Genomic DNA, 27180 nt, shown 5'->3' with positions numbered 1-27180 from the left:
GTGTTCAATACTGAGATTATGTTCGACTGGAGAAAGGAGATGACTTATGTGGCTTAGTCAAGGTCAAGGTATCATCATCGGTGGTCCACTGTCAGTTGCCAAAAAAGATCATATTTGAGATATCTCAATTTATTTCAACAAGAAAGGAAAATAAACATAGATAAACTACACAGCATCACAGATACGAACAAACTAAATTGACAACAAATGACAAATAAAATGGAATAATGCCAATATTCTTATTAAATATAGCTGCAAGCAGCAATGTGGGGGCCAAGCAGGCAGTTCAGCAGGCCAGATTTGCCATGCAACTCAATGCTGTGGCATCAGGCATATAGAATTAAGCAGTCACAGCAAGTTCCATGCAAAACAACCCATGATTGGCTGAGTTACAAGGTCAGGTTTCACATCAAAACATAACTTATTTTGTGTGGCTGAACCAGGGCTGAGTGTCGCCGCCCCCTCAACCAGCCAACTCACCGCCGCAATCGCCCCTGCCCGTCCCACCCTGCCCCACCCTTGCACGCACGCATTAGAATTAATTGAATGGAACTCGCTGTATCAGTTTCACATCAAAAATAAAAGATCGATTGAGATATGATCATGCTTGCTGTGATTTCGATGCCCCCATAGAGGTCAAAGGTCACCAAATTATTTGTGCATCATCAGGATGAACCAGACGGTTCTATGGGCTGCCATTGACCTCCATTGCAGAATAATGCAGCAACTACAGGCCAAAATACATTTTTGCCAATTACAGAGCCCCCTAGAGGTCAAAGGTCACCAGATTTCTTGAGCGTCCCCCTGATTGGGTCCTGAGTCCATGCACCAATTTTGGCTTTGATAAATGCAAGGGTTGCTGAGATATGAGCTCACTTCCTGTTTGGCGGCTTCGCCGCAAATTTTGATTGGCTGTTACGGCGAACGGTAATACTTCCGAAGACGAAAGTGATAACTTTTGTGAGGCTTGGTCTGAAGATGATCTGTGTAAAATTTGGTGGGAATCAGAGAAAGTATGTGACCCCTGATACATTTTAAGTGTTTTTGATGAAATCCAAAATGGCGGAAAATCCATCATGACGGAAAATGACGTCATAGGGTGCGTTGAACTCGGCTTTGTCCAAGGATTCCAACGATACCTGACTTTTGAAAATCGGACCTACAGGTCAAAAGTTACGTGAGTGAACACACTTCCAACTTTGCCCTGTTGGTGGCGCTAGAGGGTTCGAGTTGCCGACATGAAACTTGGTGACATGAATCATGAGACCGTCTCCAATTAGTGTGCCAAATTTCCCAACTTTTTACCAGACGGTTCTATGGGCTGCCATTGACTTCCATTGCATATAATAATAATAATAGGAAAACGTAGAAACACAATGAGGTCCTCGCAGCTTCGCTGCTTGGCCCCCTTCTTCGGAAGTATTACCGTTCGCCCGTCACATCCAATCGAAATTTGTGGCGAAGCCGCCAAACAGGAAGTGAGCTCATATCTCAGCAACCCTTGCATGTATCAAAACCAAACTTGGTACATTGACTCATGACCCCATCAGGAGGACCCTCAAGAAATTTGACCTTTGACCTCTAGGGAGCGCTGTAATTCACAAACATGCCTTTTGGCCTGTAGCTGCTGCTGTGCTTAGAATTAAATTGTACTAGTGCTAGTGGTGTCTGGTAATACTGTGAAAGGTCCTTAGGTCAACTGAGGGCAACTTGTCACATCAATATAATTTGTTCGGCCGCCATATTTGATTTGATCAAAAACACCAACAATTTCGCACAGGTCACAAATTTCATCTGATCTTCACCAAAATTGGCACAGACCATCTTCAGACCATGCCTTGTCACTTTATTTCTGTAACAATTGATAGAAGCGTTCGCCCGTCACATCCAATCGAAATTTGTGGCGAAGCCGCCAAACAGGAAATGAGCTCATATCTCACCAATCGTTGCATGTATCAAAACCAAACTTGGTACATGGACTCATGACCCCATCAGGTGAATGCCGAAGAAATTTTGTGACCTTTGACTTCTAGGGTCACTGCAATTAGCAAAAATGCATTTTGCCTTGTAACTTTTGACGTGCTAGACGTGAAACTTGCTTTGACAGCTTATGGCCATACGTCTGATTGCAGCATTGAGCTAACAGCATTTCGTTGCCATGGTTACTCCGGCCTCTCTGCTTGGCCCCCTCATTGCTGCTTGCAGCTATATTTTAGCCTGTAATGGTATTCTGCTGTTGTGCACAGCAGGTCTGTCATGCTAACAAGATGTCAAATAATGCTAACACCAAAGTTACTGGTTTTGGACAAGACACAAGACACCATGACAAGCCACAGGAGTAGGCTTCCCATTGTAAGAGAATGGTCAGCTGTAGGCTATGTGCCAGTCGGGAGCGTACCTATGTTCCCCGGGTCCTATGTTCCCCAGGTCCTATGTTCCCCGATTTGTATGGGACCGGGGAACATAGAACATTTAAAACCCTAACCATAGTATGACATATCTTAAACCTTTTAAGATATCTATTGAATCCCTTTCTCTTTTTTTCTTTACTGTCTTCTTGTTTTATTTTTGGGTTACCTTATATTTTTTTACGGCTGCATCAAAGTTCAGTACTTTGTGGGTGTGGATGTGTGTGTGAATGTGGATAACTCTCTTTAAGGATGAAAAATGCGGAGGGGAGAGGAACCACAAGTAAAGCCTGTTGAAGACCACTAAAGTTAGGAGCATTAGCCTACAGCTGGACTGCAGGAGGAGACGCTGTCACAGCAAAATCAGCCGAACCACAGAAGTAGAGGACGATGCCCAAATAACACGAGTGGAATTCAAGAAGCTGTCCAACCCCGTCAGGGATACTAGAAGAAACTCAGACCAGAGACAAGAGACACAGCACAAACCTGAGCAGTAGACTAAAGTTACGAGCAACCAAGCCATAGAAACAGAGGTAGCAGAGTCTGTAACGTGAGTCTTCTCAGACAAGAGACTTAGTGTTTACACTGTTTGCAAATGTTTCTTTTTGAACTGGCTTGTAAAAAAGTACAGTCCAAAGGTGATAAAATTTGAAATGACTTCTGAGACAATCTGCAACAGTTTTAGGACAGTGGAAGCGGTCAGGGTATGTCGGTGTGTGAGAGTGAAGAAGACCTACAGCAAGAGCTAGTGAACATTTCTAAATGGTTCAAAGTGGTGAGACAAACCATATGCTTGCCCCACATTCCCCATTAGGGGTTTCAAGGGTGAGGTGGGGTGTGGGGGGGTGTGGGGCTCATCTGGATTTGTTTAAGTTGAGATCAGAGGGCGTGGAAAGGAGGAGGGCAGTCACTAACTGCTAAAACACACACATGCACACAAACGTCAACGTAACCCAAAGCTTTTACTTTTGAGATACATATCTGCTTGACAAGTGTGTGTGTAGTGTGTGTGTGTACTGTCACTTATGACAGTAATTTTGGAAAAAGTGTCTCATGAAGAGGAAGTAGAGGTGGTGTAGGATTTCTTCATCTGCGCTGGTGGAGGACATTTGAAGAGAGAGAGAAAGAGTTGTGCAGGGGGAGTTTTTTTAGGGGGTTGGGGGAAGGGGGTTGGCTGACCACCCTGGACTGCCTCTTCCTGACAACACCGCTGCTCTCTCTCGGAGGCAGGAAGTTGAAATACAGTGAGGGTGAGACAGAGAGAGTGTGTGTGAGAGAGAGAGAGAAGAGTAGAGTACTGAGTAAGAAAAAAAAAACTTTTCTAACTTTAACTCCATTTGTTTGTCATTTTGTTGAGTTGCGTTTTTTCGGACAAGCTTGAGCAAAGAGAGTGGGAGTGAGGGAGAGACAGAGAGAGACGCTGTGCAGCTGAAAGGAGGTCAAGGGAGATAGAGAGAGAGAGAGAGAGAGAGAGAGAGAGAGAGAGAGAGAGAGGAGAGCGATATGGAGGAGAGCTCCAGGAGCGGTATGAGTGTGTAACGACGCACAGGGCTCAGGAACGAAGGAACGAGTTTGGATTGAACGCATCGGAATGATGAAAACAGCTGTCCTCGCACAAGAGCCAGGAGCATCCCCTGGGTGAGTGCACACACCCACACACAACACACACACACACAGATTCATACACAGTGACGCCAGAACAAGACTTTCAGCAAGGCCAAGGCTATCACCAAAGGCCACTTAATTTGGACATGTTCGTTGAAAATTCTTACCGCTGTGGAACTATTACATTTATAGAATTGCCATTTAATACTTTGAAACAAAACAGTGTACAGTAGGGCATACTTTAAAAATACTATTTAGGATTTCAGTTCACAATGTCTGAGTCCTGACTCTGATCGAACACACCCATTTGTAAATCCAGTATTTCATACTGTCTCATGAACAGAGTCCAACAGAGCATTATGTGGACCAAATCTTTTTCACGTAGCTTTGAGATCTCTCAGAATGCTGCAGCAGTTGTGAAAGAGAACGAGCCTTCGGGAAAGAATGTGGGGCGGCTAGAGATAAAGGCGTAGAGAAGAGACATAATAACGCTGTGTGGCGGGCAAGGGGAAGAGGAGGCGGAGGAGATTCCAAACAGATAGAGCAGTGGACTACAAATAGAGCAGTGGACTACAGATTACAGACAGAGCAGTGGACCACAGATAGAGTAGTGGACTACAGATTACAGATAGAGCAGTGGACCACAGACTACAGATATAGTGGACCACAGATAGAGTAGTGGACTACAGATTAGAGATAGAGCAGTGGACTACAGACTACAGATAGAGTAGTGGATTACAGATAGAGCAGTGGACTACAGATTACAGATAGAGCAGTGGACCACAGACTACAGATATAGTGGACCACAGATAGAGTAGTGGACTACAGATAGAGTAGTGGACTACAGATTAGAGATAGAGCAGTGGACTACAGACTACAGATAGAGTAGTGGACTACAGATTAGAGATAGAGCAGTGGACTACAGACTACAGATAGAGTAGTGGATTACAGATAGAGCAGTGGACAGATAGAGTAGTGGACTACAGATAGAGTAGTGGACTACAGATAGAGTAGGGGATTACAGATAGAGCAGTGGACTACAGACTACAGATAGAGCAGTAGACTATAGCTAGCACTGGGAGCTCAAGGTATTTACAGTCTTTCTCTACACTGAAGAAAAACACAAGAATTCTCCTTTATTGGACAACACGGAGGGGGTCTTCACACTGTGACATTCCCCCATCCCCCCCACCTCTCTCCACATCTGTATACGTCTGTGGATTTATCTGTGCATCTTTTTTTATTCAAATGACTAGGCAAAGCTGACCACAGAATATATGGTTTGTCAACCTCTGCTTGCAACATCTCCCTCCATCATTGCTTGGTAAAAAAAAAAAAAAAGAGGAAGCGATTCTTAACTTACCTTCCTACATAAACTACAGGGTTAACCCTAACCAAACACGAACATGCATTTTCATATGAAGATGAAACTGTGAACAAGTTAATATAAACTCATGGTCTAGGTTTTTAGCATTGACCATGATTTTATATTAACTTGTCCACAGTTCAGTACAGGGACACATTTCTCAATCTCGACATCCCAACTACAGCTAAGGCAGTGGCACCTGTACAGCTCTGAGTTGTTTTATGTTGAAGATGGCAGCTATGAAGTAGGTGAGAGAGCTACAGGATGCTCTACTCTATCTTTAACTAAGTGATACTACTATCTAGAGATAAGGTGAGATGACTTGTGGTTGTGGGTATAGCACAACATGATATGAATATGAATTCAAATGTGAAAGATTGAATGAGCCTGATAATAATACTTCAGTTTCACTCCAGTCCTTGTACGAAAGATAGATACATTTGTCCGTTCAACCTGCCTGTACTGTGGAAGTTGGGATGTTGATAGTAAAAACATAGTGCAGTAAGGGTTGCTACAGATGTAGCAGTTGAGCATTGTTAGCATGTTGTCGTTCGAGGAGGATGTAAAGCTCAATGCTGCTAGAGCGTTCTCTCTCATTTCCTCCTCTAGGGTGACGGTGGATCCATTCTCCCCACTCAGCCCCGGGGAAAACTCCAGCACTCCAACTGGCACAGACTCCTTACCGCCCCTCTCTCCTGGGGCTCCGGCACCCAGACCTCCCCCCTCTCCCCTCCACCGCACCTCCACCTCCACCCCTGTCCCCAAATCCCCCTTGTCCCCTCCCGCACCCTCCTCCTCTTCTTCTACCCCCTCTAAACCCTCCGATGCTCCTCACAAGCCGCCCGCGCCGGCCATCCCCCGGCCGGCGGGGCATCAGCTCTCGAAGCCATTCACCCCTCCGCTCCCGGCTCACCTGCCGTCCGCCCTGCCCAAACCTCCGTCTGCCGCACCCCAGCCCAGGCCACCTCTGCCTCACGGGGCCAAAGTCTCGTCCCCACCACTCCCCAGGCCCCCTCTACCCTCTGTCTTCAGACTCCCTGGTGGAGGGACCTCAGCCCAGCCAGTGAGCTCGCCTCCTGCCTCCGGCTCTTCCGGTCCTGCATCCAGCGGTGCTGGAGGTGCCTCCACCTCTGCCTACACCTCTGCCTCCACCTCGGCTGCTGCCTCTGGGCTCCCCCTCTTCCCCTCCATCAGTGTCCTGGAGAGGCTCATCAAGACGTGTCCAGTGTGGCTCCAGTTGGGAGTGACTAAGGAGAGGGCCACCAACATCCTCAATAAGGAGTCTCCCAGGGTGAGCTCAGGTGTACACGCACACACACAAACTCTCTCTCTGTCTCTCTGACTCTCTCACTCTCTCTCTTTCCCTCTCTCTCTCTTTTTCATTCCAGTACACACACACACACACACACACACACACACACACATACAGAAACACTGTCTTTCTCTTTCTCATGCATGCATGCACACATGCACAAGCACACAACACACATGCATGCACACTTATACACATTTGCATATATGCATCAGTGAATTCTTTCAGATATCCTCAGGCCCAAGCATCACTGATCACCAGCTATTCGTTGACACATACCTGTAAGCAAATTAGACCCACATGGAAATATGGAAATCTATCTGTGGAAATACTACATATTAAATATGACATGAGCTTGAATTTCCCCTTGGGGGTCAATAAAGTATCTATCTATCTATCTATCTATCTATCTATCTATCTATCTATCTATCTATCTATCTATCTATCTATCTATCTCACATGTAAAAATCTAGGATACATATGGTTTGTTCTGTTCCACATCAGATATTTCTGGTAAGGAAGGATCCCAGTCTGAAGGCACTGGTGCTTGCAGTGCGGCTTCCTGACCAGGATGGGGCGCCACAGATCCAGGAGCTGGTTGTGAAAGAGGAGAAATCACGTAAGTTTGGGGATATTCTCTGTCTCTCTCACCCTCTCTCTTTCTCTGTGTAAACATGTACAGACCCGCACACATGATGTGAGCACGCACACACACACACACACACACACACACACACACACACACACACACACACACACACACACACACACACACACACACACACGACTTGCAGAAGCTGTCAGAGCGAGAGAGCAGAGCAACCACAGTCTTCCTGCCCTGTCCCCTCTTAATATTATGTCCCCTTTAAATATAGATACTGAGTTCTCTTTAGCTTTGTGTGTGTGTGTGTGTGTGTGTGTGTGTGTGTGTGTGTGTGAACTGTGTACTTACTTATAGTTTTCTAATTTTTCTCATTTGCTTTAATACATAAAACTATTAAATGGGTATGCACAATATTATCAGTACAACATCAGTATCGGCAGATACCAGCATGAGAATTATATCCTTATTGGCAGATATGAACATTTTTGCACACATGCCTGGCAATCGGCAAGTCACTATCCGCACAGCCTATTTGGGTTTCAGAGCATCCAAATCTGTTCAAATAGGATGAGATATACATATTTATTTGAAAATGTCATATGTCCAATTGCAAATTTTACAACTACACTCTGTTGCAATGATTTCCATATTCATGAGTGAATGTCCTTTTTTTAAGTTTACATTTAGGATAGAGTGAATGAGAGTGAAAGTAATATTGTGCATCCCTACTATTAGAGATAAAACATAAATGGCAGATTTCACATTAACACACACACACACACACAGACATGTACACGCACACACACGCACACACGCACACACACACACACACACACACAGACATGTATACACACACACACACACACACACACACACACACACAGACACACACACACCTACACACAGAGAGACATGTATACACACACACACACACACCTACACACAGAGAGACATGTATACACACACACACACACACACACACACACACACACACACACCTACACACAGAGAGACATGTATACACACACACACACACACACACACACACACACACACACACACAGAGCCCCCACCGCCACCTAGCATTTTTGCTGAATGTCACACACCATGTTTTACCCCCAGAAGAAGATGTTGCAGGGCGTTTATGGTGTCGGTTTTTCTGATAATGCACATGTGTTAATTTTGAGACGTATAAGTATGTATAGTCTTTTGATCCCGTGAGGGAAATTTGGTCTCTGCATTTATCCCAATCCGTGAATTAGTGAAACACACTCAGCACACAGTGAACACACAGTGAGGTGAAGCACACACTAATCCCTGCGCAGTGAGCTGCCTGCAACAACAGCGGCGCTCGGGGAGCAGTGAGGGGTTAGGTGCCTTGCTCAAGGGCACTTCAGCCGTGCCTACTGGTCGGGGTTCGAACCAGCGAACCCTCCGGTTACAAGTCCGAAGCGCTAACCAGTAGGCCACGGCTGTGTGTGTGCACGCATGTGTGTATGTCTGTGTGTGTGTGTGCGCACGTGTGTCTGTCTGTGTGTGTGTGTGTGTGTGTGTGTGTGTGTGTGTGTGTGTGTGTGTGTGTGTGTGTGTGTGTGTGTGTGTGTGGGTGGGTGGGTGTGTCTGTCTGTCTGTGTGTGTCTGACATGCATAGCAGCCCTGCAAGCAGCCTTATCACACCTGTGTCACTGTGGTCTGGGGTGGAAAGATGCACAAGTCAAAGATGTACACTGATGCTTGTGCAGCCCCCATCATTCTCTCTTCACATAACAGTATGTCTTCCCTCTTTTTTGCATGCAGTGATCTACCTGGAGGGCTCTGTCCTTGTGTTTGACAACATTTTCAAGCTCATCGCCTTTTACTGTGTGAGCCGGTAAGCTGGAGAACCTTTATTATAGAGCACCTCTGACTCTCTCTCTGTCTCTCTCTCTCTCTCTCTCTCTCTCTCTCACACACACACACACCACCCCCACACACACACACACAGCAATACACAAGTGTCTAAATACATACAAAATTGTTAATGAAATTGATTTGTGCATAATGAAACAATGATGATAACCAGCTATTTAATGCATGCCAATAGAAATTGAGACTGGGTTTTGCACATATGAGAGATTCCATATGAGATTCCACAATTCACTTTAAAGGCTGTTGTATGGCTCAGATAACTGTCACTTTAATGTCATGTCTTATGTCTTACTATTTTAGAGACATTCTTCCATTCACCCTAAGATTACCACAGGTTATCATTCAAGCAACCAAGTATGAAGATATGGAAATTATGTCCACTCTAGGCTTGGGTAAGGATGCAATGACTATACGATCAGTGTGTGTGTGTGTGTGTGTGTGTGTGTGTGTGTGTGTGTGTGTGTGAAAGAGAGAGAGAGAGAGAGAGAGAGAGAGAGAGAGAGAGAGAGAGAGAGAGAGAGAGAGCATACACATTTCTAAGTATTGTAGGCTAAAATATGTATTGAATTTGTCTTAAGGGCATCTGGAGAATGTACCATACAAAACCCCATTGTTTGTATTGGATGGAGTGGTCGTGTATGACTCTTATTTAGGGGTCCAAACAGATGGGCTGCTGGAGCACAATGTCTTTATATGGGAACCCCATAGTTCTTTTGACACTGGTGACTTTGTGATTATGAACTAACTTCAATGGTCAGTTCTATTTGATGGATATATTGGTGTTTTAACAGAATGGTTCTCCCGTTGCTGACTTTGTTGCAGCTGATTATCAGAATTCAAATGTAGGCTATTTATATATATATATATGTATATATATATATATATATATATATATATAGCACAGCCGTAGAAGAGCTAAATAAATCACAGTGACCATTTTAGTCTTAAAATCGAACAAATCTGACTTCCTATCTTTAGCTGAAAATGATCCTCCTCAGAACTGTTTGCATTGCTTTTTAGATAGTGTCTGTCATTATGTATTTAATATGTTTAGTTATTTTTTCATACAGTATCTGAATCTGAATCAGTTAACAAGTTCAAACTTTCATTTGAGAGCAAAATTATGTTATTTGGTGAGTTTTGAGCAAGAAAAGCTAAGGGGCAAGCTAGCACGTCAGAAAACGAATGCTATTTTATACCACTGACAGTGCTCAAAATATAATTATACTGCACAGCATGGCAAAACGATCAAACGTGCCCACTGATTGGCTCATTCACTCCCTCACTCTGCACCTCAAGCTGGTGTGTGGTGAGCGTTCTGGCACATAATGGCTGCTGTGCATCACCCAGGTGGGTGCTACACATTGGTGGTGGTTAGTGAGGTCCCCCTTCTCTGTAAAGCGTTTTGAGTGTCGAGAAAAGCGCTATATAAATGTAACATTTTGTTGTTGTGTTGTGTTGTTGATTTGACACTACCAGAACACAAATTCAGGCCATTTATTTATTCAAGCAAGTTATTTATTATAACCTCTCTGTAAACTTTCACAGTTTACTATACTTCCCTTTGTCTGTGACACTTACCACACTACCACAGTAGTGTAATTATATTTTGAGCATTGTCATTAGTATAAAATAGCTTTTGTTTTTTTTGATGTGCTAGCCCTTGTGCCTTTAATGCCTAGACAATGGTGGGCATTCATTTGAAATACCCAGTTGTTAGCTTTTCATTATGAAAAATAGTTTGACAAAATAGGAAACATGAACCCAGTCAGCTTGAGCTATTTTAGTGCTTTACACAATGGTGATATGGTTTAAATATTACACATCGTTAAGCTGATTTACTGGAAGCTCCCGCGACCCACCAATTTTGTAATAGAAACAGAAACTTCACACTTGTTCTGAGAAATGACCACAACTGATTCAATCCCAAAGATAATGTAAAATCCTGGTGATCAGATTGTCACTTCATTGCACAATAAGCCAGACCCTTAATCACACCTAACCATAAGTAGAGTAGCCTATTTATACTAATGGAAACACAAGGACTGAGAGGACCGCGTGAAAGCAGGTTCCTGGACAAGTTCCCGCCTCCTAGGTTTTACCCCGAACCCTCGTTATGGAAAGGGGCCTTATGTGTGTTCCAAGAACGCCATTTATCTGATGAGTCAGAGAAAATGTCTTTTTGTAGATGACGTGGGAATGACCTGCACGCTATTTTTCATTCCCCTTTTTCAGAGATCATGTGAGTTTTCAGTCAACTAGCGCATTGGGCCAAAAAGGCATGAAGACCTTTACCTCGCTCGAAGCTTGAGTATTTAACCTTTCTGCTAAATGCTTGGCCCCCGTGCTTTTACTGCAATTTATGGCCGAGCGACTAGCATTTACCATTGACACCACTGACTCTGTAAAGAGTCTTTTACTTTATTCATATCTGTTTGTGAATTGCACCAGTACTTCAGGTTACAAAGATTTTTACCCAATTGCCTGATTTAGTCCTCCATGGCAACATCGCAAGAAGACGGCCTCTGTAGTCTAAGCTACATTAATCTGGTTGCTATGGTGGTTGCTAGGGTCACACTTTCTACTGTTCCGCACATAGATTATGGTTCCAAAGGTGCCATTTCTTCCTCCTCTGTTGGCCTGAAATGTGAAGCAGATACTGATTCTGTTGATTACTGACACAGTGACACTTCTGATTGTGGTTTTGCGGGTTTGCTCAAATATCTGCACTCTGGGTTTTTATTAGCCTACCTAATAATAAGCATCACACATTCAATATCAATATCAACTCAATATCAATGCAATGTTACTAATATCATAATATAAATTACTGTTACTGGCAAGACTATTCCTTGATATCTTTATTTGAATGCCAATGGTAAATGGTAAACTGGATTGCAGTAGAGCTTTTCCACTCTGAGCACTCAAAGCGCTTTACAGTCACCCTTTCACACACACACACACACACACACACACACACACACACACACACCGATGTTGTGGGTGGAGTTTCCGTCAACATAGAATGGCACATGGCCATCAAAACAACTTTTCATGAGTTCCCAGTTTAAATAAGTTTGTTTTCCATGTCAGATCGGGTTGAATTTTCTTTGAAAAAAAAAGCAAAAAAACAATCCCTGTGACATTATGTGTAAGTCAGATGTCTGTAATGCAGTCAGTTACTATTGCCTACTTATGTCACAATATATGTAGTGCTGCAGCCAAAACAACTTGGGCAACTACTGAGAGAGAACATAGATTGTGTCATCTGTGAAGAAAATTGATTTACTTGATGACCTGGTTTGATTTTTGCGGGAAATGCACATATACCTTTTTGTGTGTCTGTGTGCATGTTTTTTTTTCCATGCAAGATTATTTCGGTATATGCTTTTGCATTATTGTGTTTGTGCCCGTGTTTTGTGTTTTTTCATAGATGTGTTTCTGTAAGGAAGAGTAGCAGTTCCTTTTTTTGAGCATGTGGCTGTGTGTGTGTGTGTGCATGCGTGGGTGTGCGTCTGTGGTAAAGTCATACTGTAGTGTATGCATGACTATTTTGATAGTGGTTAATGTTATTATTTGAATAAGGTTAAATGCTTTATCTGATGGTTGATCGGCGTCTCTGTGTGTGTGTATGTTTTATACTACGATACAGAGTTTTGGGGCTCTTCTCTGAACAGCCGCTTAGAGGACAGCACGAAGAGCTCTGGCGGGGATCATGGCAGCTCCTGCGAGATCCAGCTATCCGCCGGTGGTGACCGCCTCTGGTACATCAACCCCGTCTTCGTGGATGACCACTGCAACTCCGTCTCCCTCACCCCCACCCAGCCTGTCATCAGGAGCCAAAGTCTCACCACCAACCCCAGCTCAGGCACCTCAGCCTTGGGGCCCAAGTACAAGCGGCCCCCTCCTCTCCCACCGCGGCCCCTGGGTACCGGCGAGGGCCCCTCGGTGCCGGTGAAGCCCTCGCCGGCGGCAACGCGGGGAACGGAGACGTCATCGTCAGAGCTGGCGGCGTCCGCCCACGCAAAGGGCCTTCCCGGTTTGAAAACCTCAAGCCCTGTAACAGCAGCAGCAGCAACAGCGCCGCGGACGCAACAAGCGCGTGTGAATGAGGAAGGAAGTGGTGAGCGCGAGAGCGCTGCAGCTAAAGGGGGAGCCGAGAGAGAGGAGCCGTCATCCAAGCAGCAGCAGCAGCATCAGACGCACGCCGCACACACACCGCCAGGCGGGATCCCTCAGCCGGCAGCTGCGCAGAGGAAAGACAGCGGCAAGGGGAAGAGACCCCTGCTGAGCCGGCCGCCCTCCTTACGGGTGCCCCCCATCCCCCGCCGCAGGCCCTCGGAGAGGCAGACGAGCGACGACGCGTCGAGTCAGACGACCGCGGCCAGCCAGGAAGCTCCCGCGGCCGCCACGGTCAACGCCAGGGAAGAGGAAGGGGCCACCAGCGTGGTGGTGCCCGTGGGCACGCTCATCTGCCTGGACGGCGCGGACATGGAGAATCAGGCAGACAAGCCGACGGAGGCGGTGACCTCCAGCATGGACGGCACAGCCGCTTCGCCGGAGTTCCAGTCGGCAGAGAACTTGGAAGTGGACACTGTTGTTGCTCTGTCCTCCGCTCCTCTCTCCCCTGCCAAGAAGCGCGGACCTCCGGTGCCTCCCCCGCGCCGGAAGAGGCCCTCCACGGTCGAGTCCAGCCAGGCGCAGAGCCTCTCCGCGGACCCGCCTCTGCCCCCGTCCTCCCCCGAGTTCAGCTCCCTGCCGCCCCCGCAGGGCTCCAGCACCACCCCGCAGTCCACCCGCCGCTCGCTCTCCGTGGACCCCAAGCTGGGCGACGTGTCCATCTACTCCCCAGACGCCGCCGCCGGGAGCTTCCCCCAGCACCCGGACAACGACTCGTACTCCACCAGCAGCGCCGAGGACGAGTCCGACGCCACGGCAGGGGCATCGGCCGCCGCGGCCGCCAACGCCGGCAGCAACCATACGTGCGGAGGTGGCGGCGGCGGCGGTGGTGGTGGTGGCCACGCGGTGATCAAGCGGACGCCCACCATCATGCTTGACCGCGCCAAGCAGCGCCTGAGCATGGTGAACTTCAGCAGCGTGTTCACGGGCATCATGAGCACCGAGCAGAAGCTGCAGAAGCGCGTGGTGGAGCTCTCGCGCGACGCCGGCTCCTACTTCGGCCTCCTGGTGCGCGACCACCGAACCTTCACGCTGGACACGCTCCGCAAGCACACGTCCAGCACCGAGATGCTGCAGGAGATACGGCAGATGATGACGCAGCTCAAGAGCTACCTGATCCAGAGCTCCGAGATCCAGAACCTGCAGGAGCCCAACATCTTCTCCGACGAGAAGCTGGGTAAGTGGACGGAGATGGGGGTAGTGAGGGTCAATCAAGAGAGTGATAGTAAAACAAGTACATAGATAGAACAAGTAGTGAAAGTGAATGAGATATTGAGTAACTGACAATTATCCACTGTTGGAATGTAGCTGAATACATGTATACAATACATGTATTGTAAAATACAAAATATGAGTAACTGTATAGTGACGAGTGATGAGTGACTTACTGTTATAACATGTAAGCCATGTTCTTTTTTTTAAACTCAAATTCAAAGATTTTTTAACCACACCATTTACAGTAGCCTCTCCGGTGGTTCCTTTCTCTTTGCCTCTCTGAAATATCGATAGCCTAAATGTCAAACCTCTCAGGGAATGTAGAATGTAAAATTAGTTTTGTTGTAGGCAAATAGAGCCTATCTCCAGCCAGCATGATTTAGGCCAGTATACAGTAGGTTATTGTTTCTTGACTGGGTGTTCTGCAAAAAGACATGTTCATTACAAAGAATCTGAGTATACTTTGTTTGGTAGCCTTTGAGCCTATAGCCTACAGACAAAGCAGCTCTGTTTTGTCTTTGACATAATGGCATTAAGTGTTTCATAGCACATAGGTTTATATATCAATCAATCCTCACTGTAAAGCAGGTTTTGGGTTGTTGTTGACACATGGGTCTTACAAGTTTACATAACCTTTCATAACTGTTTCATCCACTGCTAATAAAATATAACACAATGCTGATGTAATCCAGACATTCAAAATACATTCAAAATACATTACAGTACTCACTTTGAGTAATCTATCGGAATACGATACAAAATACATTTTAATGCATGTATTCTGTAATCCGTATTGGAATACATTTTAAAATTAACCTTCCCAACACTGCAATTATCAAGTAGGCTATATTGAGTGACTGAATAACTCCATAGATGGAATAATTGTATGTAGAAGTGAGTAGGTGAGCAGTACAATAATAGTAATATGAAGGAGTAAAGCTGACCTCAGTGGCAGACATGCAAACCTCTAATTGACTAGCTTTTTAGTGTCAGTGCTTTATCTTCCTGTTGACTTCCCTTAAAAAAAAACAGTGATTTACTCTATACAGTATACTGAAGTATATGCTAACGTGGTGTTAAAATATTTTTAAGCACATAGAAGGTAACAAATGTGCTATTTTGGAAAAACTTAAAAAAAAAAAGAATAATAATAGTTTCTATTGAACTATTCAAACTATTGCAACTCCATCACAATTAAGTGTGCTGTACATGATTTTAAAAAATAATTTCTGAAATGTTTATGAGGTTTTTAAGTATATTTTTTGGGGCTTTTTATGGCTTTAATGACAGGACAGTGGAGAATGACAGGAAGTGAGTGGGAGAGAGAGTCGGGTGGGATCTGTAAAGGACTACGGGGCGGGAATCGAACCCGGGTCACCGGCGTACGGTGCAGGTGCCCCAGCCAGTTACGCCACAGCTGGTGCTATATTTTTTAAATTTTAAGGTGCAGTCCATGATTATGGCCAAAGGTTGTTGATATTTGATATTTGATCTTAACAGTCAATCAACAGATTTTTTATGGTTCGGTCCAAGCCATTTTAAACATACTTTTTAATTTTGTTATCAAGGGCATAGTATTGAAGACTCAAAAACATACAAAGGCATGATAGTTTATATTAATTATCATGTAAATTATCAATGATCAACAATGACACACACTACATTACATTTAGCAGACACTTCTTGACCAAAGTGACTTACGTATGTCAGCTATATTACAAGGGATCACATTGTCCCCGGAGCAACTTGGGGTTAAGTGTCTTGCTCAAGGGCACAACGGTGGAAGCCGGGAATTGAACCGACAACTTTCAGGCTACTGCACGCTAGCCCAGCTCCTTACCACTACACCACACACACACACACACACACACACACACACACACACACACACACACACACACACACACACACACACACACACACACACACACACACACACACACACACACACACACACACACACACACACACACACACACACACACACACACACACACACACACACACACACACACACACACACACACACACACACACACACACACATCTCATAGTCAGACTTATTTGTATTCTCAAGCTTCAATGAGGACGTGCATATCATAAAGCAAAACACTTATTAATACATTTTTGGGATGTCCAAGTTGGAGAGTTCTACTAGTGTGTATCTTACTTACTCACTCATTTGAGGCCATAGCCACTCTGCACATTGCATATGCACTCACGAAGACAGACGTGCAAAGCCCTATCTGGAGATGACCACACTGGGGTGGAAACCAAAGCCTGCTGTCATGTGCACTCTACACAAATACCCAAAGGCCTGTTATTAACCAGAGGACTCTGCTGCAAAGAGGAACACTCAGATACATTTATTTTTGTTTTGCAGATCTGAAAACAGACATTTGAAGGTGTTGACAATGTTCTTTTTCATATTGCTGGTTTTGAATTTGGATTATATGTTGCTTTGCTATTTGATTTTCATCCCATATATGTTTATGTTTATAGTTCTTTGCAGATGCTTTTGTCCAAAGCGACTTACAATGACATCAATAAAGATTACATTAGCATTAAATTTAACAGAGTAATAGCAATACTTATAAACATATACAAACCACAACTCTGTAAGAATTAGTTAGATACAAGGTAAACAGATGAGTCTTTTTTTAGACACTTTTTCAAGATCCCAAAACTATTGATAGAATGAAGAGCAGATAGATCAATCTTTCCAAGAATGATGAATCACAGAATTAAACAGTCTTCACTGGGACTGTTGATGGAAGCCCAACAGAGCAGAGGCTCAACAGAGGATCACAGTGGCCATGAGGGGACGTAGGGCTGGGTCATGGAATTAAGATAGCAAGGTGCAGATCCATTAAGTGCCCTACAGGTCAGAGTGAGGAATTTCAGTTAGTATATAATATATAATATAGTAACACTAATGGCCAAAAGCTCTGTTCATGTACTAACTCAGACAAGAAATGTGTGCGTCTCTTATTCTGTACGTGTCATATAAGCCATGGATGGATTTCTCTGTGTGTGTGTGTGTGTGTGTGTGTGTGTGTGTGTGTGTGTGTTTGTGTGTCTGTCTGTCTCTCTATAAAAAAAGGCATAATTCTGACTCTTTTAGTCTAACTGTGTTTGGTTCTCATGTTCCAGAGTTGATCATCGAGGCGGCCCTGTGCAAGAGCGTTCTGAAGCCCATCCGTGAGTCCATCTACTCCAGCCTGCGGGACATCCACACGCGCAACGGCACCCTGAAGCGCCTGCGGGAGAACCAGCAGGTGGTGCTGGCCACCACCACCACCGACCTGGGCGTGACCACCTCCGTGCCTGAGACGCCCATCATGGAGAAGATCGCGCAAAAGCTGAGCCGCCAGCACCTGGACTACTCTCCGCAGAAGAAGATTGATGCGCTGCTCAAGACCTGCAAGATGATCTATGAATCCATGTCCGTGGGCAGCGCCGGTGAGTTAGCTCTCCCGACTCAAGAGGAGAGGGGAGGAGATGTCCGGAAGAGAATATTAAAATTCTGAGGGGCATGAACATGGGGGCTCATGAGCATGCCCCCAGAGTGTACCACTGTAGCTGCCTGGTAGCTCTAGCTGTTGGCTGCAGCAACTCAAGCTAGGTAGAATCGATTGTTCTCAGGGTTTTTTTCGTACCGACAGTACTCAGTGACCTTGAGAAACAGAGATCTTTGTGAAAAATCACTGGAATTCTCCTTTAAAGCGGAACTATGCAGGTTTTTTAGCTTAATTTACCTTAACTTAATTGCTTCAGAGTCATTGGGGGCCTAGCAGCGAAGCTGCGAAGGCACCCATTGAGTTACTAGCTTTTCCTATTATTACACTTCCGCCATTGGAGTCTATGGCAGCCCATAGACCGCATGGCTTAAAAAGTGCGGAAATTTGGCAGAAAGTTTCGGGACACTCCACTGACCACTTACGCTCATTTACGGATCTCTAAACCCAGCCGTCTAGCACCACCAACGGGTCAAAATTTGGCCGAAAATAGAACCGCTGGGTCTAAAGTTATGAAATTCGGCGCACTGATTCAGAACCGTCCCATGATCACTCTCACCAATTTACAGAACTCTATGCCCAACACTCTAGCGCCACTAATGGGTCAAACCTGGATTGCATTCACGCATGTGACCATTGAACGGTGGGTCCGATTTTCACAAATCAGGCACTGTTGTAATCCCTGGACCGACCTGAGTTCAATGACTCCTATTACGTCACTTTCCGCCATATTGGACCTCCGCCATATTGGATTTAGTCTAAACTCTACGAAAAGTTTCAGCGAGCCGCACAAACGATACTTGTCAGATTTTTTAATTTCATTTTTGTTTGCCCGTGACAGCCAATCAAATATGGCAATGAAGCCACCAAACAGGAAGTGGGCTAACATCTCGGCTATGCTTTAATGTATGAAGTCCAAACTTGGTACAGGGACTTGGTATCTGATTGTGAGGACGCACTACAAAATTGGCATTATGTGGCCTCTATAGGGGGCGCTGTAATACAGGAAGTGAGCTTGTATCTCAGCAACGCTTTGGTGTACAAAGTCCAAACTTGGTATAAGGACCTGTTACCTGAATGTGAGGACACCCAAGGACATTGGTGTATTTTGGCCTCTAGGGGCGCTGTAACAAAGTAAATAAGCTTATTTCTCAGCCGTTCTTTATCTAATTGCCATCAAACTTGCTGTGAGTGCTTGCTCATGCCATGGCAACGCCATTCCTGCTATAGCGCACTGCTAGGCCCCCGCATTGCTGCTTGCAGATATATTTGGAATTGTTTTCCGATTTTCCGAGTTGAATGGTGGCCGTCACGCTTCCCCCTAGTGTCTGTGAGTGGAAAAAACAGCCTTGCAACTTTGGTCCAGTGGGCCGTCGGCCTCAGAGACCGAAAGTCTAAAATTGCTTTACAACACTACAAACATACACGCCAGGCACGGGCTAGAACAAGGTAGCAGTGGAGTTTCTCAGATATCCTTTATGCAGAGCCGGCGAAAAGAAGCAGAAAGCGAGTAAACCGATGTCGGAGGAACAGGGACGGAGAAAACGGCAGGAAACGACTGACCGAGCGAGGTGTGCCGTAAAATGTATACTCTGAAGCTGTAGGGGGAGCTCTGCAGAGAACTGTGAGCAAAAAGTGAGAAAACAGCAAAGAAATTCCCAAAACTGCATGGGGACCATTTAATGAAGAGGAGAGAGTAGAGAAGAGAGGAGGGTTTCTCAAGCTAAGGAGGTTTTAAGGAGAGAGTGGGTAGAGGAGAGCAGAGGAGTGTAGAGAAGAGAAGTTGGAATTGAATCCCTCTCTGAAGGGAAGAGGAACGGAGGTTAAGAGGACATTGGTGCAAGAGGAGAGGAGAGTTACTCCAACTATGAAGGTTTTAAGGAGAGAAGTGAAAGAGAGGGGTAGGAGAGAAGATAAGAGTGTAGAGAAGATAAGGTGGAGTAAAGTGGAGAAGAGGAGACTACAGAAGTGGTTCTCCAACTGATTTAAAAAGAAAACACGAAGGAATGTTTGGAGTGAGAGATAAGAGAAGGCTGATGAAAAGGCCAAGGCCAGACAGGCTCTCTGCGTGTGAACTCCGCTGACGGAAGGCTTGGGAGCTGCAACTGATTCCAGACATATTTACTCAAGTAGCATGAACTTGTGTCATGATGATGCAGACCAGCACGTAAGAGGTGCCCAAGGTTAATGTTGTGTTGTCCATTGGAGATCAAGGCAACATAACTGGATGCAACAGATGTATTTGTCAGTGAGTGTCAGTTCTGTCATGTTTATGTTATTTCACAGATACAGGTTTGGTTTTCTCATTATTACAAGCCTGAAGAACCAGTGAAGATGTGTGGATGTCTCTCATTTTCAGAGAGCCTTGACCGGTTGACACATCATTCAGTATTCATGTCAAAGGTTGGGTTTTGATATGTGTTCAAGTGATTGTGTCTGAGCAAACTACATGTGGTGCAGTTTGAGAGAGAGAGAGAGAGACTTCCTCTCTATTCTGATGTCAAGCATCCTTTCATACTTGGTGTGAATCCACAACAGAGAGTGAAACCTTGCGTGTCTATTTCATAGGTTTGTTTTCAGAAATCTTGACACCTTAGCTTAGGGTTAGCGTGTAACCATGATGAGACTATATAGACGGACTATTTAGGGTCAGACCAGGACAGTCATTTAATACTACGGTGTCATTTCCAAAATGCTTGTTTGTAAGTGCATGGTTGGCTCATGATGCAGTTTAAAGTGGGCTTGTAGTCAGTGACAATAGTATGGTAAGGTGAGTGGATTTGAGTAACTGGGCTCCATAAAACTTTTCAGATTTTCTTATAGATCTGTGTTGGTGTCTAACGGTCGAGCTCATTTTTGTAGTCAAATATATTTGTCCAAGAATACTCCTGACACTGAATGAATACAAGGAAATAACCTCTCGGCAATATCCCGAAGACCATATTTCCCTCTAATAACTCTTAACCTTGTTTGACTGTATTGCAATATGTTTTCACACACAAGGGCTTTTACTGAAGCAAGCGTGACACACACACACACACACACACACACACACACACACACACACACACACACACACAGTGACACACACACATACACACACACAATGACACATTGCTCTCACATGATGTCCCCTGTGTGCAAGAGACTATTGCTCCACCCTTTCCTCTACTGCCTAAAATAAGTTAACATCACAGTGATCACCACGGCAATGACAATGAGCACAGGAAGTACAGACAGTTGTTCAGCACCCTTTCCCCCTTGACAAGTTGCTCTTACCTGTTGCAGCAATGCATTTTTCAATGGAAGGCAGTATGACAAGTGATAATACTGAGTTTTGATTTGTGTACGTATGTGTGTGTGTGTGTGTGTTTGTGTAGGTAAGGCCCACGGTGCAGATGACTTCCTGCCAGTGTTGATGTATGTGTTGGCCCGCAGTAACATGAGTGCACTTCTGCTAGATGTAGAGTACATGATGGAACTCATGGACCCTGCTCTACAGCTGGGAGAGGGTGAGAGACCGCCCCACTCTCTCTCTTACTCACTCATTCATTCACTCACTCTCTCTCACTCTCTGTCTCTCTCTCTCTTTCTCTCTCACTCTCTAATTCACTCATTAAATCTGTCTCTCACATATGCTGTCTGTCACACACACACACACACACACACACACACACACACACACACACACACACACACACACACACACACACACACACAGACAGACACACACACACACACACACACACACACACACACACACACTGTGATCCCTGTACACACGAAGACACAGCAGTGCATTAACGTTTCCTGTGCTCTGCAGGCTCATACTACCTGACCACCACGTATGGAGCTCTGGAGCACATCAAGAACTACGACCGGCAGCCGGCCACGCGGCAGCTCAGCCTGGAGGTGCAGGACTCCATCCACCGCTGGGAGCGCAGGCGCACCCTCAACAAGGCCCGCGTATCCCGCTCCTCTGTGCAGGTGAGGCTCCATCTCTTTCACACACTCACAAACACCCACACACACACACACAGCCTGTGGTCCGGATGGATCTCCACTGGGTAGGGTGGGTGTGGGTCTTAATTATTATATTGTGTATTGTGAAGGCATTATGTGTGCAGCTTCAGTCCAAAATTCGTATAGTATTGTATCATATCGTATCGAATCGTATAAAAAACCCCACATCACTACTACTTCTCATTGGAAATAGTTGAAACACAGCCAAAGCCAGCACCAAATGAACAATGTGTCATTATTGGGGACTTATTAAACCTGTACGCCTATGCACACACACGTACACACACTTAACCATTCATGCTAAATAAAGGATCGTAACTCGGTGAGATTTCTTTCAATTAATTGAGCGTACTGGTGGTTCCCGTGGTCATTTGTCGTTGATGGCCTGGTTTAACCTGCGGGCTACTGCTTTATCTTTCTAACACTGCAGCCAGTCAGACTAAACAGTCATTATCACTGCAGGTCCACATTCTTGAGTGCATAGCCTATGTAAATTTAGCTAACCTACTTATTATGCTTTTGGAATACATCCCCACTAATATGATTGATTGATGTGGTATTGTCATGGTTCCAGGACAATTTCCATATTCTAATTTATTTAGTTTACTGTGTTTTTTTTTATCTGTCGACTGTTCTCAATTAGAGGTTTTTTTTTACACAGGCAACTATAATAAAACTGAATATATACTGAAGAATCTATATAAAGAACATTACATTCATGTCTTAATGGTTTGGTGTCAACCAAGGTCCGGGTTCCTTCGCCTTATTTCATTTTACTATAAATGGAAATACATTAATGATGATCAATAAAATGAATGCAAATAAGCTTTAAAGTGGTGCACTCAACATGAAGATGACTTGTCTAAAAATCAATAATCATACCAAATAACCCCCCCCCCCCCAAGTCTTAAAGTGGTGCATTCAACATGAAGATGATTTGTCTAGAAATCAATACCCATACGGAATAAGCCTCTCACTCACACATACATACAGTACATGCCCAGTTGTCCACAAACCCTATGACTAACAGTTCTTTGGTGACTGCTCTCTATTTCTTCCTCTTGGTCATTCTCTCATGGACACACACACACACACACATACACACACACAAACACCACACACACACACACATACACACACACACACACACACACACACACACACACACACACACACACACACACACAGACATACACTCTTACAACCAGATAATTAGGGTAGATGCTGTCATCATCTACTGCCTTTGCGGTGGCCTCTCAGACTTTGTTTAATGTTCATGTCCTGTTAAACAAAAGGCACATCGTGACTAGACAGCATCCATTGTTTACAGAGGTATCATTAACATAATCTCACTTCCTGTTTTTAGACTGTCACCACACTTTTTTCAGCTCATTGCTTTAGTTGATATCATCAGTACACATTAATGTCAGATATTATTTCAACTAATGGTCCAATGTGTGTGTGTGTGTGTGTGTGTGTGTGTGTGTGTGTGTGTGTGTGTGTGTGTGTGTGTGTGTGTGTGTGTGTGCGTGTGTGCGTGCATGTGTGAGTGTGTGTGTGTGCGCGCATTTCATATTTGAAAATGTGCAAAACTTTTTGGACCAACGTGAAGAGAATGGCCATGGCGCTGAAATAAATTACATTTAAAAGGATGCAGGTGTCTCTCTAGCCCTGACAGAGGAAGAGTTCTCAATTCAGAGCCCAAATTATTCTGGCACTGGGTGACTGGGATCTAGCTTTTAACATCATGTTAATTATTTAATTGTTATGCTGACTGTTGATTTCAACACATCCTGTGAGTGAAGTGCACTTCCCATCTGAAACTAACCAGCCAACCGCCCATCCAAATTCCACTCCTGTGACTCATTTCTCTCTCTCTCTCTCTCTCTCTCTCTCTCTCTCTCTCTCTCTCTCTCCCAGGACTTCATCAATGTGTCCCTGCTGGAGGCCGGCGCCAACACCAAGACGCTGGGTGTTCGACCAGCCACTAGCGCCCAGGAGCTGTGCGCCCAGTGTGCCGAGAAGTTCGAGGTGCTGGACCCCAACATGTACTGCCTGAGCGTGCTGGTGGACGGCGCCTATAAGGCGCTGGCACCCAACGAGAAACCACTGGAGGTCAAGTCCGCGCTGCACCACAGCGAGCCCAGGAAGGAGTACTACTTTGTCTACCGGCGGGGCCGCTGGCCCGAGACCGAGGCAGACACCGAGAGCACCACCCCTGAGGCAAAGACGGAGGAGAAGGAGGAGGAGGAGGAGCAAGGGGAGGAGGAGGAAGTGAAAGAGGTGGAGGAGGTGACGGAGGTGGTGAAGGGGGAGGTGGAGGAGGAGGCCCAGGCAGCCGAGGGTGCCACGGTAGAGGAGGAGGAGGAGAAGGTCCAGACTGAGACCTCCTCCGAACCGATCCCGCAGGAGGAGAGTCTTATTTGATGGAAGTGTGCAGGTGCGCAAGGGAGCTTTCAGGCTGGTGTTTGTGTGTGTTTGTACGGAAGACAATGAGTGTTTGACTGTTTCTTTGTATGTCTGTGGAAGGGCATTGGAATGTGTGTGTGTGTGTGTGTGTGTGTGTGTGTGTGTGTGTGTGTGTGTGTGTGTGTGTGTGCGCGCGCGTGTGCATGTATGTGTGTGTGTTCATGTGTACATTTGCACATATGCAGCACCCTAACATTTTCACGGATATATAAAAGGGGACTAGGGGCGTTGCTGCTTCTTTTGAAAAAAAAAAAACACATCCTTCACTACAATGAAAGCAACGCTCCCTGTCTCACACTCAGTGAACAAAGACTAAAGGACACTTTCTTCCCATTGGACAAATATTATAATCCGGAACCAATCAGCAGTCAAGTCTGCTTCAGCTCACTGGTTATAGTAAGATAAATATCACTGGCCTTTAATGATGACAGAGACGACCTCGGTGAACACGAAACACAGACACACGCAATCTGTGAAATTACCTTTCTCTCCGGTGCTTTCAACACTGGCAGAGAGGTGGAATGAGGAACTAAGAATTCTGCATGTTTGTGTAAAATTGACCAGTCTAAACATGGATCTTACTGTTTACTCAATCCAGGGCAACTGTAAATCTAACACTGTCAGTGACAGATACATGTTCAAAAACCAGACACTCAGTAGTAAATCATTATCCTGTGCCTGAAATCTACCAGCCACCATCATACATGGCCAGCATTGGGGTGGAGGCTGGTGCTTATTTGCCATCTTATCGTTTGCGTTCTGGAGGACCTGACTCTGCAGCTGAGGATGAGGTGAACGTCACACCTATTCATTATGTGCTGCTGGGGAACCACATGCCAGCAATGTAGAGTGCAACAGGAAAGCGATTGCCTTGAGTTTCATGGCACCAGCCGTGACTCACCATCTCAGAGGTCTGTGAGCGACAGTAATCCCTCTGCCACCTTGGAAACAGGAAACTGACTGAATGTTCACATGGGACGTTCTCATCCCATGTTATGGAACTGCAACTTGTGAGTCACACACAGCACAGTGTTCATATGGGCTCCAAGCTGGAATGTGTGTATAATTTTTGTTTATATTGACGGAAACCTGTCTTACATTGAACCCTTTACCTGTAATGGCAAGTTACCTGTTGGGCATGTGGTTTAAGAACAGTTTCTCCATTAGGTGACCATTTAGGCCTGGTCTAATGTGGTCTAATGTGGTCTAATGTGGTCTAAATTTGCCCCAGTTTGTTTTAAGTGAGTGAATGTTACACATTCTTTTACTCCTATGGTAGAGGGTGGCATAGCTCTTGTGTGAGCTTCGTGTGAAGTACTTTTCTGTGACAAACACTTCAGGGCTAAGATATCATTCACCATGACCCATAAGTAAATAGGAGGAGGAGGAGGTAATATGCTTCCAGTGCACACCCCATAATAGTATTCTGCTTCTGTCATTTATTTGCGATCAGTATTATGCATTTGTTTGTTTTCAAAGTGCTGTGATATTTACCTCTGGAAATAAAAAGGGAAGATATACAGTACATTGAAAGGGAACAGTATTATTAAACTCTGAATGTATGAGATATTATGCTATACGTTACCACAGGGCAAGCATCATCAATTCCGCTTTCAGCCTGCAAATTGAAGACCGAGCCCTCCAAAAATATCCAGACTGTAACTGGGACTCATATACTGAAACTACATATGCCCCTAGCCTGGTATAAACAAGTGGAGTTTATTGAGTCGTTAAGTGAGATTTTTGCTGGGATTAGTTCAGAATGCCACTCAAGGGATGAATATATGCTTTATGAGATGTGTCCAGAATCTGACCATAGCGAGACGCTCTGGTATCCCTCAGGATAGTGCCAATGAGTGATCAGAGCTTTCTGTGAAGGTGGTGTCAAAATGTTTCTCTTAAACTATTAATTTGCTCATTAAGCTCTATTTTGGGGAGAGAATATACAAGTACATCACAACAAATAACCATCTGTTCATGTCCCCTGAATGTTTGGGTTTTTCTGAATTGTTGATCTATCATATTCTGAAGCTTTAATGTGTTTGACCATTTTTTGTCTCCCAGCTCATGTCATATTGCAGAGCAATATAATGACATGAAAACGTCAAGGCAAGCTTAACCCTCAGCTCAGGTGGTAGCGACTGGTGCTAGCAATTGTTTTGAAAATATTAAAATGTATATGTTCTGTAAGTTGCTTTGAACTCGGATATTTGCAAAACAAATAAATGGAGATAAATCTAACAAGTGCATTCTCTCCGTGATGTTTATAGATCCCAGTCATTTTTCTGGACTCTTTTTGTCACTGTTATTTATTTGGTTGTAACCAGATCCAATGGGTTAAACACTCCCAAAGGAAAAAATCATCTGAAACACCATACACATTTTCAAGTGTGGCATTTTGTGTTCCTGATGCTCCAGTGTATTGCCGCGTGGGTGGGCTCCTTGAAACCCTTATAAATGATCTAAGCTGTTCAGCACTCATACACCTGCACTGACAAGCCACTTCTACAGGAACACACACACTTCCGCTTCCCATGAAACACAGGAGACTAAAATAGGAGCCTCTGGGAGCC

The 27180-nt window shown here is 45.0% G+C and overlaps 1 protein-coding gene across 1 annotated transcript; it reads left to right on the top strand.

Moving 5' to 3' along the window:
• The first annotated feature begins 3692 nt into the window (after positions 1–3692).
• rin3 (Ras and Rab interactor 3) lies at positions 3693–26833 on the top strand. Its single transcript, XM_048228559.1, has 10 exons — positions 3693–4046; positions 5989–6670; positions 7196–7310; positions 9093–9165; positions 9504–9595; positions 12856–14559; positions 17751–18059; positions 21496–21627; positions 21939–22102; positions 24059–26833. Exons 1-10 carry the CDS (start codon positions 4000–4002, stop codon positions 24563–24565), a joined length of 3825 nt encoding a protein of 1274 aa, XP_048084516.1. The 5' UTR covers positions 3693–3999; the 3' UTR covers positions 24566–26833.
• Positions 26834–27180: the final 347 nt, after the last annotated feature.

This window comes from Alosa alosa, chromosome 19 (assembly GCF_017589495.1).
Source record: "Alosa alosa isolate M-15738 ecotype Scorff River chromosome 19, AALO_Geno_1.1, whole genome shotgun sequence".
NCBI classification, from domain to species: Eukaryota; Metazoa; Chordata; class Actinopteri; order Clupeiformes; family Clupeidae; genus Alosa; species Alosa alosa.
The sequence above is the reverse complement of the archived record's forward strand: the minus strand, read 5'-3'. Positions and strand labels throughout refer to the sequence as shown.